This window comes from Mixophyes fleayi, chromosome 3 (assembly GCF_038048845.1).
Source record: "Mixophyes fleayi isolate aMixFle1 chromosome 3, aMixFle1.hap1, whole genome shotgun sequence".
Classification (NCBI taxonomy): Eukaryota; Metazoa; Chordata; class Amphibia; order Anura; family Limnodynastidae; genus Mixophyes; species Mixophyes fleayi.
In genome coordinates, this window is record NC_134404.1 from 29,411,615 (window position 1) to 29,428,108 (window position 16,494).

The window sequence follows — 16,494 nt, forward strand, 5'->3', positions numbered from 1 at the left end:
ACCAGAAGAAAGGGAAATGGGTATCAGGAGACATGGTGCCAAGGGTGAGAGCCCCATTAAAGTGTCAGGGGACATGAGGGAAGGGCCACAGTGCCAGTGGAAGGAGACTCACTTCCCTGTCTAAGTCCTCTTCCATAATGGATCTGATTCTTAACTCCCTTCAGTGTGAATGGCCGACCAGCTCAGCAACATCCTTGGTGAGGGAAGCAGCAAAGCAGAAACTTTCTTTGCTGATATGCCCCTCAAACAAACTCTTTCAAGCTTCACTGAGTTTGGATTTTGGAACTGTTTATATAATCAGCACACTTGATTTCCGCATGGTGAAGTATAGAATTATATATTTATTTTTGTTGCATAATCTTTTGGGGTGGAGCAGATGTACTGTCATTATGACATACAGTGATCTGTAATCTCGATAATTGTCATGGCAATATATTTAACTACTAACTACTACCTGCCTTTTTTGGAAGGCGCTTGGAAGGCAGTGACTCTTTTTCTTTAAGATAATTATTTATATTACATTGCAACAGACAATTTTCCCCCATTGCAGCACTTCTGAAGACAAGGACACATTGTTTCAGTAAGAATTTTGCAGCTTGCTTTTATTAAAATAGATAGAATGTGATTTCTGGCAGAGATGCTCGCATTATTCAAATCTGTTTGAAATTAAATTGAATACGGACAGTTCTAAGACCTCAGATTTGTTTACAGTATGATTTTGAAGCTTGGGCTAGTTTGATTTTAGTTCCACTGCTAAGGCTAACAGCAAACATTACTATGTTCAGGTTTGAAGTTTCAGCTAGCTGTTTGCATGGATAAACCATTAAAAATACTACTAGATCTATTCAAGCTTGTGTGTTCCTGTTCGTCCTGCTTGAATTTAGCTAGAATTTGTTTTGTGTATTTAAAGTTCAAGAATTTATTCCATATTTTTAAACTTTAGAGTTGATTATTTGACACTATTATTTTGAATGATGATCTTGTTGATACCATTGCTGACACTGATAAGGATGGTGACCCTGAACCCTAATTATTGGTTAAAAATTGATTGTATTCTATTTTGATGGGGGAAAGGGGCAAACAAACCAAGTACTTCACAAAGGTGATGATTTATGCTGCTGTCAAAGAGATTATGTTAGACCAGTGGTTCCCAAACTGGGTGCCACGGCGACCTCCCTGGGGTGCCGTGGCCAGGGCTGGTGTTAAGCATGGCGGGTGACTACTTAGTAATTATTTTGGCTTAGGGGTGCCTTGAAAAAACGATGGAGACCCTAAGGGTGCCTCGAACTAAGAAAGTTTGGGATACACTGTGTTAAACTATGCATATCATGTTTAATCTACACCATCATTGGGTGTAGGTAATATTTTCAGCTAGCCAACACTCTGCAGGCTTTCAGTCAGTGTTGCACAGTGAGTCACACTATTTATAATGGTCAGGTGGTCATCACTCTAAATGAATGTAAGTGATACTAATATAGGAACAAAAGACAGGTCAAAATGAAATTATTTTATGAGAGGCTTTTTTTTTTTACCACATTTCATCACATTTTTGGCATATTGTTACTTGACATATCATGCCGTATTATTTCCCAGAACCTGCAGCTCGGCTTTCAACTGTTTCTTGTCTGCCTCCAAGAGTTATAGCAGTAGTTTTGCTATGAGGAACAAGCAAAAATGTAAAACAGACTCAGCAGTACTGTGAGCTTGCATTCCCCCTTTTAAAAGTGGCAGGTTGTGTGATAAACCTTCATAGGTAATATTATATGTCTTTTCACCTGTAAGAATTATTCAGCCAATAAATGTCAGGTGGTTTTATAATATTGCTTTTTTAAGTGCATAGCTTATACTGGGACAGGAGGAGATCTATACATATAATTAGAGTGGATATCTGACCAAAAATTATGGAAAATGGAAAAGAAATGGGGGATCTGCGCTTCCCACGTGGGGGTGAAATGGGGCAGCCAGGGGAACGGAAGATATCAGATGGTCTAAAGCTCCTAGATAGGCCAAAACAAAAACACATAATTCCCCAGCGCAACAGAGAGGGAAAAGCGATATATTACTGAGAGATACAAAGTAGGTTTAAAGTGATAATATGTATTGGGAGCAAAAAAATAGGCAAAAAAGGTACAAAAAGCAAAGCAAACAAAGTATTGTAACAGAATATTGCAAAAATACTTCAAACAAATAAATGCTACTAAACCAATGGGGGCTTAAGGTATAGAACTGAAGTTCATAAGTCTCTAGAGCCAAATACCAGCCGCCTGTCACTGGATAAATGGAAAGGTAATCTGTTAAAAACAAACAAGAAAGAGTCCGTGCTCGTGTCTGGGAAGGGTGGGTAGGAAGGTAAGTGCACTACTCACCCTTCCTTTTTTTGCCTATTTTTTTTTATCAATACATATTATCACTTTAAACCTACTTTGTATCTCTCAGTAATATATCGCTTTTCCCTCTCTGTTGCGCTGGGGAATTATGTGTTTTTGTTTTGGATATCTGACCAGACTAGATGTAAATAGGCTACATGTTTCTGAATGTCTTTTGTGGACCAATGAACCTGAATTCCAAGAAAGACTATGCTATGGAGGACCACTAATATCACCAGGCTATCAAGAATTTGGGAAAAAGGGCGCAAAAGGACTTGCTCCATCTGTATGTATATTTGCAGTATTTGATGTCAGAGAAGGGCATTGATGCCTTTTTGTTTTCCATAAAATCTGGAACGGATGACATTTTGTGGGTTTTTCACAGTTCCAAAATATTTTTAAAGACTTTTTTTATTTTCGATTTTATTCATTTTCATTTTGAAGGAGAGTGGAGGAAGACGGTGGTGAGACATGAAGGGGTGGACTGAGGTTGTCAGGAGCTGAGCATGTCGCTGCATTCACCTTTGAATTCTGTGTCGCTGGTCTCTTGCCTTGCTTGTCCGCCATTGTTATTGTTATTTTTTCAACTGTATTTCTTGAGAGTAATCTAATTATTAAATGTGCTTCACCTGTTCCTACGTACAGTCATGGCCAAAAGTTTTGAGAATGACACACATATTATTTTTACGTATGCTGCCTCAGTTTTTATGATGACAATATGCATATACTCCAGAATGTCATGAAGAGTGATCAGTGGAATTGCAATTAATTTCAAAGTCCCTCTTTGCCATGACAATGAACCTTATCCCAAAAACATTTCCACTGCATTTCAGCCCTGCCACAAAAAGGACCAGCTGACATCAGGTCAGTGATTCTCTCGTTAACACAGGTCAGAGTGTTGACGAGGACAAGGCTGGCGATCACTCGGTCATGTACAGTCATCATTGCTTTGCACAAAAGGGGCTTCACAGGCAAGGATATTGCTGCTAGTATGATTGCACCTAAATCAACCATTTATCCGATCATCAAGAACTTCAAGGAGATAGGTTCAATAGTTGTGAAGAAGGCTTCGGGGTGCCCAAGAACGTCCAGCCAGCGCCAGTACCATCTCCTAAAGTTGATTCAGCTGCGGGATGGGTGCACCATCAGTGTAGAGCTTGCTCAGAAATGGCAGCAGGCAAGTGTGAGTGCATCTGCATGCACAGTGAGGCGAAGACTTTTGGAGGATGGCCTGTTGTCAAGAAGTCACTTCTCTCCAGGAAAAATATCAGGGACCAACTGATATTCTGCAAAAGGTACAGGGATTGGACTGCTGAGGACTGCGGTAAAGTCATTTTCTCTGATGAATCTCCTTTCAGTTTGTTTGGGGCATCTGGAGAAACGCTTGTCAAGAGAAGGAAAGGTGAGTGCTACCACCAGTTCATGCCAAGTCATGCCAACAGTAAAGCAACCTGAGAACATTCATGTGTGGGGTTGCTTCTGAGCCAAGGGAGTGGGCTCACTCACAATTTTGACTAAGAACACAGCCATGAATACAGAATGGTACCAAAATATCCTCCAAGACCAACTTCTCCCAACCATCCAAGAACAGTCTGGTGACAAACAATGCCTTTTCCAGCATGATGGAGCACCTTGTCATAAGAAAAAAGTGATAACTAAGTGGCTCGGGGATCAAAATATCAGAATTTTGGCTTCATGGCCAGGACACTTATGTAATGCTTGTAATTTTACTTCAGTATACCATAGCAACATCTGACAAAAAGCTCTATAAACACTGAAGCAACAAACTTTGTGAAAACCAATACTTGTGTCATTCTCAAAAACTTTTGGCCATGACTGTAGTAGCCAATCAGAGGAGGAAGCTTTGGGCTAAGTCTGGTAGGTTCTTATATCATTTGCATGATTATTGTGTTTTGTACCTGTGAGATTGCTACTTTTACTATTGTAAACCAGATTGTCCATTACAATGTCTCTTATACCCAACAAATTGTTATCATTTTCAGGATGATTTAGTTTATCTTAAACTGCCTAATTTTTTTCATCTCTCTAGATCTTTACGGCGCCATGTTAGCCATTGGCCCCATCACAATTATTTTATCCGTTATTACCTGCTGTCTTTTGGCCAAAGTATTTTATGATCGACAGAAAAACTGTTATAAAAATTTCCCCCCCGGACCAAAATGGTTACCGATTATAGGAAATATTAATATGTTTACTCTAACAGAACCTTTTACAGCAATGAAAGAGGTAAATATGATAAAACACTGTTAGTGCATGTGTAGAAAATGTATATTGTATGTTTCTTGCTGGTGATGGTTAAACTGTAAGCTACTGATAGTATTTGTGATGTACGAAGATATTTTCCAGTCCCACCAACATGTGGGTTTATTAAAGGGATTTTATACATGCCTTGCAGTAAAGGCATATCACTTGTTTTGCGTTTGGCCAGCAAAGAGTTCAAGAGGAGGGAACATGCATCGCTGCAGAAGTTGGCATATAATCTGTTGTGGATGCTCTTCAAACCCTTCTCAGGTGATGCTATCAAAACCAGTCACCTGAATTTACCACAAGGTATAATATATATATATATATATATATATATATATATGCTTGTGTGTATATGTGAGGATACCACCCTTAGCTGGGATGGAAGTTACCCTCTGTGGGATTCAACTCACTCGGGTAGACCAAGATATATCCAAAATAAGACTTTATTACGACAGCACAACACCACAAGACGTTCACAAGTTACAGGGTAAATGGTAGCACGTATTCTCCAGCAGCCTCCTGCAGTCAGCACTCCAAAGTCATAATCTCTGTCCCTTTCAGGGTCTTATCCTCCCGCAATATTACCACTACTGTTTAGCAAAACAGTTATGGTGTCTCCTAGCCTGGGTTACTAGCTCACACCAACCCTGTCTTGGTAGGGTTCCCTCCAGCGGCACCACAGTCCTGGCCCAGAGTCCTTTTCACTGATGTCTTCTACACCAGGATCCTCCAAACTAGCATCCCCCCTGGCATTCTCCTCGCCCTATATTATTTTCTCTGTACCCAGGAAATAGGGTCAAATGTCTCCAACCTCCCCTTTACAGAAGGGGCCTCCCAGTCCACAATTTAGCTGCTAGACATACTGTCCCTGTTACCTTGATTAGACAATAGAATGGCTTGACTCAATTAGCTGTTTTGGCTGGATACACTACACATGGGGTTACAATAGTACATCAAGGAATGACACTGCACGCTTACATGGAACAATAAGACTTTTGACACATGATATCAGCAGGGTTACACAATATAAGTCTGTGATACCTTTTGATACAATTACATTTATATTGACACATATTGATACATTTCCCCATGCTATTTCAACCAATATATTACTGTGGAGGCACATTGCATATGAGTAGAAGTTCTAACCTCATTACCTCTCAGGTTATCTGTTGACCTAGCTAATTAACATGGGCTGCCAGCTAGTTAACTCAGACATTGTTCTGATAACAAACCTCATCTCAGCTGCACCCCATACAATACACATTTGAGACAAATGGTAATTACATTAGCTACCACAAGCAAAATGACTGCTGTTGTTCTGATATTTTCACACAGTATGGCAATATTGTTTCTATTTATACTACATACAATATCACAGGTAATAGTATGGGCAAAATGTGTCTAATAACATGAAATAATAATACACATAATACACCAATGCTCTGGTGTATATACTTAGACTGGGCCAAGGATTAAAAAGTACAATAAACCGTGAGAAACGGGTGATGATTACATAGTTCTCAGTCCAGTAGTACCCCGTTTCCTCACATTCCTCCCCTACTTTTTAAACTTGAGCCCCAGTCTCTTCTGCAGACACTACTGCAGGTTTTATGTGGTTTCCCACGAGATGAACCAATTTCCTGCTGGGCTGTGCGCAGCCTCCAGCGTTCACTTGCTGCACCTTGTTATATTCTTGTAGCCGCCAGCACCTATCAATTCCCAGAACCTCTGCGGGAAGTCTCGGTCTCCTGCTCCAGTAGCTACTCTGAGCCCTGCTGTCTAAGAGCCTTACCGACTGCCTTTCCCTGGTTGTCTGGGGTCCTGTCTGGCTACGCCTCCCCCTTTCCCAGTTCCCTTCTGCACTGGGATTACTCATTTCCCCAGTCTGCACCCGCTTATGCACAGGGTTCTTGCAGGAATCCTGCTGCACACTATCTCCTGCAGGGACTACTGAGAGTAACATCACGCAGTCATCAATGTCCTGCTTTTTATGCTGCCTTTTCCCCTCCTGTGTCCGAATGTCACTGTTGCAGCCATGCCCTAACATATTCTTGCAGTCTGCACAGTTGGCTATGTAGCGGTCTACATCCCTCGCTAAACCTAACCACATGAACTGCTGTCTGAGCCTGGCTCGTGTTCTCCTTTTTCCTCTGTGATCGGTACCCCCCTTCCCCATGGGCCTGAGCTATAAACCGATCCCGATATTCGGGTGGGACTACCAACCTGTACTTATGATTTGGGCTGGACACCGTATACAGTAACCCATCCAACCAAGCACAATCCTCTACCACCCCAGTCTTATACGACATATCTGCTAGTGCCCGCATCCCTTCTAGATCTGGATCTAGTAGCTGGGCTTCTTGCAGTCTAGATTTATCCTCCTCCCCCAGGACTAACCCCCCCTCAGGATGGTCTTGGCTACTCACCCTCAGAGGCCCGGAGATGGTAAAGAAAGGTTGCTGATACCCGTTAGTTACTGGCGTGTAGAAGTGGTTGTTCTTCCTCTGCCTGGGGCTCACCTTTCTATGGGCTTTTTCAACAAAATAATTCCTGAGGTCTTGCCCCAAATCATTGCCCAAAATCACCTCATTGGACATTCCTGCCATAACTCCAACTTCTACCAGGTTGTTACAATGGCCCCAATGCAACTGGACTTGGGCTGTTGGAATCTCTGCCCATCGTCCATCCTCCATCCTAATTTTAAAGTACTTGTTGGGGATAATTCTTCTGGAATCCACCAACTCGGGGCGTACCAGGGTGATGGCTGCCCCACAGTCTCTAAATCCTTGGGCTTTTCTGCCATCCACCCATACAGGTTTCAAGTGCCTGTAAAGGCGTCCTCCTGTTGTTTGCCTCATGTCAGCCACAGCATTGCAAGTGGCCTTTACCCCCCTCGCCTCTGGCGCATCAGGGTGGTAGTGTTTGTTTTTCCGGGGGTGGCTCCTGCCAACAACCCCCGTGGGAGGGAATTGGTCTAATTGACCTCCTTTCCTGGGACACTGCTGTTGAAGATGTCCCCAGTATTCACATCGAAGGCACCACTTCCCGACTTGTCCCAAGTGTGGTATTGCTTGTCCTTGACTGCTGGGTCGCCTTTGGCCTTCACTCTGCCCCTTTTCTGCTTTATCCCAGGACTGTGGGTTACACTTTGCCACCCAATCCTGAAGGCTGGGAAATATCTCAGTCAGCCCTGCTTTTACCAGCTCAAGTCCTTTTCTCCGGATCCACTGACTGAGGACGTGCTGCAGCTCTTGACGAAGCTGACCATAGTCATAGCTTCCACTGTGCACTGCTGACTGGCCTGGGGTGGGGGATGTTTGTATTGTAGCTGCAATCTCCTGAATCCTTACTGGCTGCTCCTGGTCCTCATACAACTCCTTGGCTTTCAGGATTTCTGCAACATAAGTCCCAACTTGGGTGCCTTCCACTGCTGGGACCTCTGCTATTTTCATCCTGCCCGCATTATCGAGTAGGCACAGGTCCCATTTGCATAGTTTTTCCACTAGTTGTGGCCTGAAGTCATCCTGGGTAGTAGCAATTCCCCTTGTCTGGCATAATCCCCGGAGTTCATCCAGTTTTAGGGAGTTATACTTGATCATGTCTCACATTTCTTGCAACTCCTCTGATAGGCTTCCTTTGGGTGCTGTGTAGCCCGTGCTGTGCTGTACCTACAAGGCCCTTGGACTGCAACCGCTTGCGTCCCTTGCAGCCTTCCCGGTTCTTGCAACACCGGGCCGAGTGATCCCACTGCTTGCCACCAAATGTGAGGATACCACCCTTAGCTGGGATGGAAGTTACCCTCTGTGGGATTCAACTCACTCGGGTAGACCAAGATATATCCAAAATAAGACTTTATTACGACAGCACAACACCACAAGACGTTCACAAGTTACAGGGTAAATGGTAGCACGTATTCTCCAGCAGCCTCCTGCAGTCAGCACTCCAAAGTCATAATCTCTGTCCCTTTCAGGGTCTTATCCTCCCGCAATATTACCACTACTGTTTAGCAAAACAGTTATGGTGTCTCCTAGCCTGGGTTACTAGCTCACACCAACCCTGTCTTGGTAGGGTTCCCTCCAGCGGCACCACAGTCCTGGCCCAGAGTCCTTTTCACTGATGTCTTCTACACCAGGATCCTCCAAACTAGCATCCCCCCTGGCATTCTCCTCGCCCTATATTATTTTCTCTGTACCCAGGAAATAGGGTCAAATGTCTCCAACCTCCCCTTTACAGAAGGGGCCTCCCAGTCCACAATTTAGCTGCTAGACATACTGTCCCTGTTACCTTGATTAGACAATAGAATGGCTTGACTCAATTAGCTGTTTTGGCTGGATACACTACACATGGGGTTACAATAGTACATCAAGGAATGACACTGCACGCTTACATGGAACAATAAGACTTTTGACACATGATATCAGCAGGGTTACACAATATAAGTCTGTGATACCTTTTGATACAATTACATTTATATTGACACATATTGATACATTTCCCCATGCTATTTCAACCAATATATTACTGTGGAGGCACATTGCATATGAGTAGAAGTTCTAACCTCATTACCTCTCAGGTTATCTGTTGACCTAGCTAATTAACATGGGCTGCCAGCTAGTTAACTCAGACATTGTTCTGATAACAAACCTCATCTCAGCTGCACCCCATACAATACACATTTGAGACAAATGGTAATTACATTAGCTACCACAAGCAAAATGACTGCTGTTGTTCTGATATTTTCACACAGTATGGCAATATTGTTTCTATTTATACTACATACAATATCACAGGTAATAGTATGGGCAAAATGTGTCTAATAACATGAAATAATAATACACATAATACACCAATGCTCTGGTGTATATACTTAGACTGGGCCAAGGATTAAAAAGTACAATAAACCGTGAGAAACGGGTGATGATTACATAGTTCTCAGTCCAGTAGTACCCCGTTTCCTCACAGTATATGTGTGTTTGTATATATGTGTGTGTGTGTGTATATATATATATATATATATATATATATATAATATGTGTGTATATCTCTCAATCATTTAATTACTAATGGCTTTGCTGCATTGTATTTATGGGGACTCTAGAGTGCCAGATCATCCTTTGCGGTCACACATTTCTTTATACAGATTCAATTTAATTTTCATAGTAATTGTAACCTGAAACATTTTAATGCTAATTCTGCCTAGCACTGGGGCATGAACATGCTAGACCTAGTTCTATGTTCTTGTTTTATGTAGGTTTTGAGAAAACATTGGGGGCTGTGTTTAACACTTCTTTGCCTGCTCTCTGTCTTATTTGCAGTCCATTCAGGACCAGTTACACCATCCTCCGCCTCCCTTGCCATTCAGTAATGCCCACAAGTGATTGTATTGTAAGAGGATAATCACATCATGAATTAGTATTATTATTATTATATTGTTATTAGTAGTAGCAGTAGTAGTAGTAGTATTTAGGAGACCTCTGGGAGCAGATAAAGAGATTTTGGAGAAGAACACCATTAATGGAAGCTGTATTGAATGCTGAGCTCTGCAAACTGACTTTCTAGCACCTGTAACAAAACTAAAGAAAGTAAATATCTATTAAAAGAAAATGTGCATAGATTTATCTTTTAATATTTATACTTAAAGAATACACAGGGAAAATAAAAAAAAATATGACTTCCATCTGAAGACTTGTAGGCTAACGGTTACTATATATATATATATATATATATATATATATATATATATATATATATATATATATAGTACCGTATATACTCGAGTATAAGTCGACCCGAATATAAGCCGAGGCACCTAACTTTACCACAAAAAACTGGGAAAACTTATTGACTCGAGTATAAGCCTAGGGTGGGAAATTACTTGCTTCTTTTAATAAACTCAGGCTCCCAAAATGGCTCCAAATGTACCAAAAAATCAGCAACCATATTAGTAAGGTGTATATATTGTGTGTGTATGTATAGTGTATATAGCATTCAAATGGGATAGCAGATGCCACAATTTGGAAAATATTGGAGAGGATATGTTTGTCATTAATAATTACTAGATAAACTGCTCACCCCAGGTACTGCGCCCGTCTCCTACTAGGCTGTCTTTAGTACAGTACACACATCTTGCATCTCTTTCTCATTGACGAGGAGCTCTGGATATGTCCCCCTGTATTTACTATCCTCTGTGCCTGGTAGGGAGGGAGGGAGGGATTTTCTTTAGCCCTTAACTTCCACTGCGGAAGATAAGAGCTGAGGGACCGGAGAACAGGCACTCACTCGAGTATAAGCCGAGGGGGGCTTTTTCAGCATAAAAAATGTGCTGAAAAAGTAGGCTTATACTCGAGTATATACAGTATATATATATATACACACAACATTGACAAGGCTCATCTTCACATATATTGTGTAATGATTACTATATGTATTTTATTCTTTTTCTTTTTATAGCTATCTAAGAAATATGGCTCCATATTCAGTTTCCACTTCGGAATGGAGAAAATTGTTGTAGTTTCCGGGTATGAGGCGGTGAAAGAGCTTTATTTCCACCAAGACGATTTCTCTGACAGGCCGAATCTTCCACTAATTACTAAATTAACAAAGGGACATGGTAAATTTTTTCACTGTTATAGAAAATATTAATTGTTGCTTTACAAAACGTATTAATACTGTAGTTTTAACTAAATATTAATATATAACTTAATATAAATACTGTACTTCTAAACCTAAAATAAATCTGAAAAACTTCTGGGGAAGTAATTTTACAAGTTTCAATATTTTTGATATAGAACCAGGATATTACACAGGGCAGTACAAATAATGTTTATTTATTCACACCAGTCCCTACCCTAGTTGAGCTTACTTACCGTCTAATTTGCACAAAAATATATATACAATTAGGAACTTATAACTTATACAAAGCTAATTAAACATAAATAGTACCTTTGATTGACAATGTAAATCTGCTGCTCTCAAAAGTAGGGTACTGGATCCCTAAAACAACAGCTAATACGAGATTAATAAAGGTTAACAATGTAATTTCTACAGTTTATTGAAACAGATAAAAACATTCATGGTGAAAGCATAATAATCACCAAAAGTACTTCATACTTTACCAACTTGTGCGATATCACCATACATTAGTCAAATATTACAATTACTTCCAAAGCTAATAAACTGCTTTCCAAATCTATCCGAGTTCCAATGGCCAGGAACATAGCTTGCGTCCTATTTTCATACTTTAATGCTTCCAAAAGACATTTGTACAGCCACAAAACTTAAAAAGAATTCAAGGGGATAGCTGTTTAAGTGGCCCCTATTTTTATGCATGTATGATTGCTGTTAATGCATTTTACTGTCACACATTTTGATACTGGATCAGCTGTTACAAGATTAGAATAATATATTAGTATTAATATTAATGTTCCAGACTTCCTCAAAAAAAAGTTATTTCAATCAAAATGCACGGTATACTTAGCTGAAGAATCCACCCACATGCAAAAGGGGTTGTTCTTAGCCGTGGATATCAATTTGCAGCCGTCTATTCAGCTCGGCAGATTATAAGATGTGGTTCCTTATTGCTCAGGCACAAGACTGTTAGTTTCCTGTATAATCATCCACACAGCCGGCATCATTTCCATGTCAGCATGTCGGCAAATCCGAAAGTATGTCAGCGTGTCACGTACTAACGCATTTCTCTGCCCATCATAGGCAGCAGAGTAATTAGAAGAAGGGAAACTAACAGTTCAGTTCCAAACAAGGCACTTTTTGTGGAGCTTGTATGCTTTAGAGCCTTGTATAATATAGCGGCAGTATAAAAATATTTCTAAATAAATAAATAGGTTTCTACATTCCAGTATGATAAGTTTGTTCATTCGTTACCCAAACAAATGTTGATGCTGTTAATATTGGTATATAAAGTTTATTAGTAGAAATATGATTATGAGCATGCCCAAAGTTAATGAAAAATTAAAATAGTAAAAAATAGTTATTATAAATAGAGTGGTACTGTTGAGTATTAACAGTTTTTCTTCTTTTTGAGGTGTTATTGAGTAATATATAATAATTATATAATAACAATATATAATACTTAATATAGAAGAAAATACAGACCATTGGCAGCTACAATGCCCAGAAGAATCTTTGCAATAGACCAGATATAGTTTAATATATGAAGGAAAGCTTTTGTACAGCCATTTTCAGCACAACACAAGCATTTCAAGATTTATGGACTTTTCCAGAGCAGGCGTTATCCTGTTTTTATTTTAATAAGGTAGACTTTTACACACCAAAAATACGCACATACACATCTATAAATGTTTTGCATTTCTGTTTTGGAGTTGGCTGCTCAGAGTTGAAAACCATTTGGCTGGAATAGCTATTGGAAAGACACATTGACCGGCCAAGCCGCTTAGGCTTGAGAGGACAGTTTGTGAAGGATAAAGCTGGGTTGGAAAAGGTAGAATCGTGAGAGATGAAGCCAATAAACAGAAAAAACAATTCAAGTCTCTTGAGCCACCAACAGATAAAACAAATACAAACTTTGCTTGTGCAAATATGCCTTATATTATACGTAGGAAGTTTCTTAGTTCTCATTGACTAGACTGTTAGCAAAGTTCTGACGTGCAGTTTTGATGGTGCACTGCCACCTGTCGTCTGTAGCTAGTATGGCAGCGCATTGCCACAGGATTGTTGGCTTACGTCTCTTTATGTTTAGAGTGGTGGAACATGAGAAGGAAGGGACTGTAATGCATAGGCTTAATAGAGTAAGGACATGTTCACGCAGTTGCGATCAAATTAGACACAGCCACATCCTCAGATACACCTGTCAGAAGGAAGGAATCACCCCACAACCAGCACCTGGTTATGACAGCCTGGGCTGGTTACCCTATGAGCTAGTGATGATGACTGGCATATCTAGTATGCTGCTTAAAGCACTTTAAACATATCTTGATGAGGCCACATTCTAACACAGGTTTTAGGACACTGCGCATTCTAACCACATTAGAGTGCCATTTTGTGCAGACTGTATTGTGGAACTCTAAATGAGCATCGTAATATATTTAATATCTGAACTATACACAGGATTTGTGAATACGTGCATTAATAGATTATAAACTTTGGTGATAGGCAAAGTTGACATCCCCCATGTCACAATCCTCTGATTAGCCCTAGGCCCAGTTGCATCTGCCACATCACTGCCTGTGACCCATTCCAATTTTGTGTGCTACATGAAAAAACAGTCAGTATTTAACTTACGTGCAAAACAGAATACTAATTTGCACCCCTTGCATCATAACATGGTTTTGTCCAGGAGACTGAAATAAGAAGTTTCTCAAGTTAAGATCCTTAATGAATCAGGCCCTAAATGACCAATGTTGTTTTTTATACAATATTTTTAAAACATTTATTTTTGATAAATAACCGTAACACATGAATGTATTTAATTCTACACAGCTTTTGGCTTTAATAATGGCGAGGACTGGAAAGTCATGAGAAAGTTTATCCTTCCAACACAGCACCAATTATTTAGAGGATGTAAAATAATAGAACACATTAATGAAGAATGTGACTTATTAGTAGAGACAATTAAATCTTATGGAGGTGAGTGTTTCTTTGTTGTGTCAATTTTAGGACATCATCATTTTATTCATGATGATGTCAAGTATCTTCTTGTTTCATCCTAGTTTTTTTTGTAAATAGAAAAATGATGAGTCAAACATGATTAGGCTTTGACATACACAAATAAATATTGAAACATACTGTGCATGCTGTTAGATTTCATTTCTCATAATTTGTTATAGTTTTTTCACTGGGTTTGTTTTTTGCTTTGTTGAATGCACACCATTTTTGCTGTTTGAGGCCTAGTACACGCGGTCAAAATGTGAAACTGTATGTTTGACATGTAGTTGATACTTTGTGCTTTTACTTCCATTTAGAAGGTCAATTGTGCTTACAAGATTGCACTAAAAATACGTTAAAACACATGTGTAGGCAGGGTTCGGAAAACCACAAGGCTCGCAAATGAAAGCAATATTGCAGGAATTTGAGACCATTGGGTATGAGGCCTCACTGTACTGTACATTTGTTCATTGTCTGTATGTTCTTTAGTACTTCATTAAGTAATTGTTTTCCGATTAAAATACTGCACAGTAAAGATATATATTACACATAAACAGTCAGTGGCCAAGTTATTAAGTAGACCTATACACCTTCTCGTTAATGCAATTATGCACAACAGCCTCTAGCATTTACAAAGAATGGTGCGCAAAACAAAAAACATCCAGTGAGTCACAGTTCTGTGAGTAAAAACGTCTTGTTAATGAGAGAGGTCAGAGGAGAATGGTCAGACTAGTTTAAGCTGACAGGAAAGCAACAGTAGCTCAAATAAACATGGGTTACAACACTGGTATACAGAAGAGCATCTCTGAAAGCACAGAACATTGAACCTTGAAGTGGATGAGCCACTGCAGCAGAAGACCACACCAGGTTCCACAGTGGGCACAGGCTCACCAAAACTGAGTGTCAACTCCGTCCTCACAGTCTCCTCTCTGCTCAGGGACGGCCTCCTGTCTCGTCCGTCCGGGAGCATCTCCTTGCTTCCCAGCCATCTCTGCACCTCTGTGCGCATGCACACAACTCGCATCGTTCGAGGCCCTGTTGCTAGGCAATGGAGATGCTCCGATTAGCTGTCGGGGGTCAGTTGAGTCACTAACCGGCAGGGGAGGGGACCCAATCAGGTATATCCTAGCATCTATTTAAAGCTGCTCTGGCACCATTAGGGTGCCAGAGTATCAGGTCAACTTCTACTCCAGTGTTCTGCCTGGCAATCTCCCTGTTTTCACTATTCGTTCTGACCCGGCTTGTTTGACCTTTATCCTTGGATCCTGACTCAGCCTCAGTTTGCTTCCCAGTTACTACTTCGGATTGTCTGACTATTGCTTGGATTCTGATTTGGCACCTCGTTGTTTTGCTGGTATTGACATTGGACTGCTGACAATTCCTTGGATTCCAAATTGGTACTTCCCGTCTGGCTTGTACTGACCTTAGTCCATCTGACTATCTCTGTTCACCTACGCTTTGCTGTAACTGTCTTGGAGAAGCACGACCTGCGCGCTAATTGCAGCTAAGGCCATACCTCCTTGTTGAGGTCCCCGGTGAATATCAGGGGCGCGTTAGACTCCACACCTCTAAGATAAGTTGCATTAACACTGGAAAGTGTCCTCCATCCAGCACCAGATTGTGACACTGCTGCAACATGCAGAAGGCAGAGCCAGGGTAACAGACATGATAAGGCTTGGCATAAATAACATGAATCCATGGATCCATCCTGCCAGGAATCAAAGGTGCAGGCTGGTGATGGTATAATGGTGTGGGAGAATATTTTCTTGGCACACACTAATGCTAATCAAGCATTATTTAAATACCACAGTCTACCTCAGTATTGTTGCTGTGCATCCCTTTATGACCACAGTCTACCCATATTCTACTGGTTACATCTTTCACAAAGGTAGCAATGAGCTCAGTGTGCTTCAATGGAATCCACAGCCACCAGATCTCAATCCAGTATGGCATATTTGAGATGTGGTAGAACAGGATATTTACAGCATGAATGTGCAGTGGATAAATCCACTGCAACCGCATGATGCCAACATGTCAACATGGGTCATAATCTCTGTTCTAGGGGTAAGGGTGGGTCCTATCCAGTATTAGATATGTTTACCTAATAAAGTGGCTACTAAGCGTGTAATAAATATATATATATATATATATATATATATATATATATCGTGTTCAAGCTCCTCACTCTTACTTTTAAGGCCCTCTCCAACTCCACTGCTCCCTACATCTCCAACCT

General features: G+C 40.6%; 1 protein-coding gene across 2 annotated transcripts in view; it reads left to right on the forward strand.

Annotated features, from left to right (window-relative positions):
- The first annotated feature begins 475 nt into the window (after positions 1-475).
- Positions 476-16,494, forward strand: part of LOC142143438 (cytochrome P450 2K4-like) — a 181,540-nt gene continuing 165,521 nt past the window's right edge. For both annotated transcript variants that reach the window (XM_075201280.1, XM_075201279.1), the window contains exons 1-4: positions 476-580; positions 4,417-4,613; positions 11,088-11,247; positions 14,094-14,240. In XM_075201280.1, the coding sequence (XP_075057381.1) occupies positions 4,431-4,613; positions 11,088-11,247; positions 14,094-14,240 (490 nt within the window). In that variant the 5' untranslated portion in view covers positions 476-580; positions 4,417-4,430. The remainder of the gene's footprint in view (positions 581-4,416; positions 4,614-11,087; positions 11,248-14,093; positions 14,241-16,494) is intronic.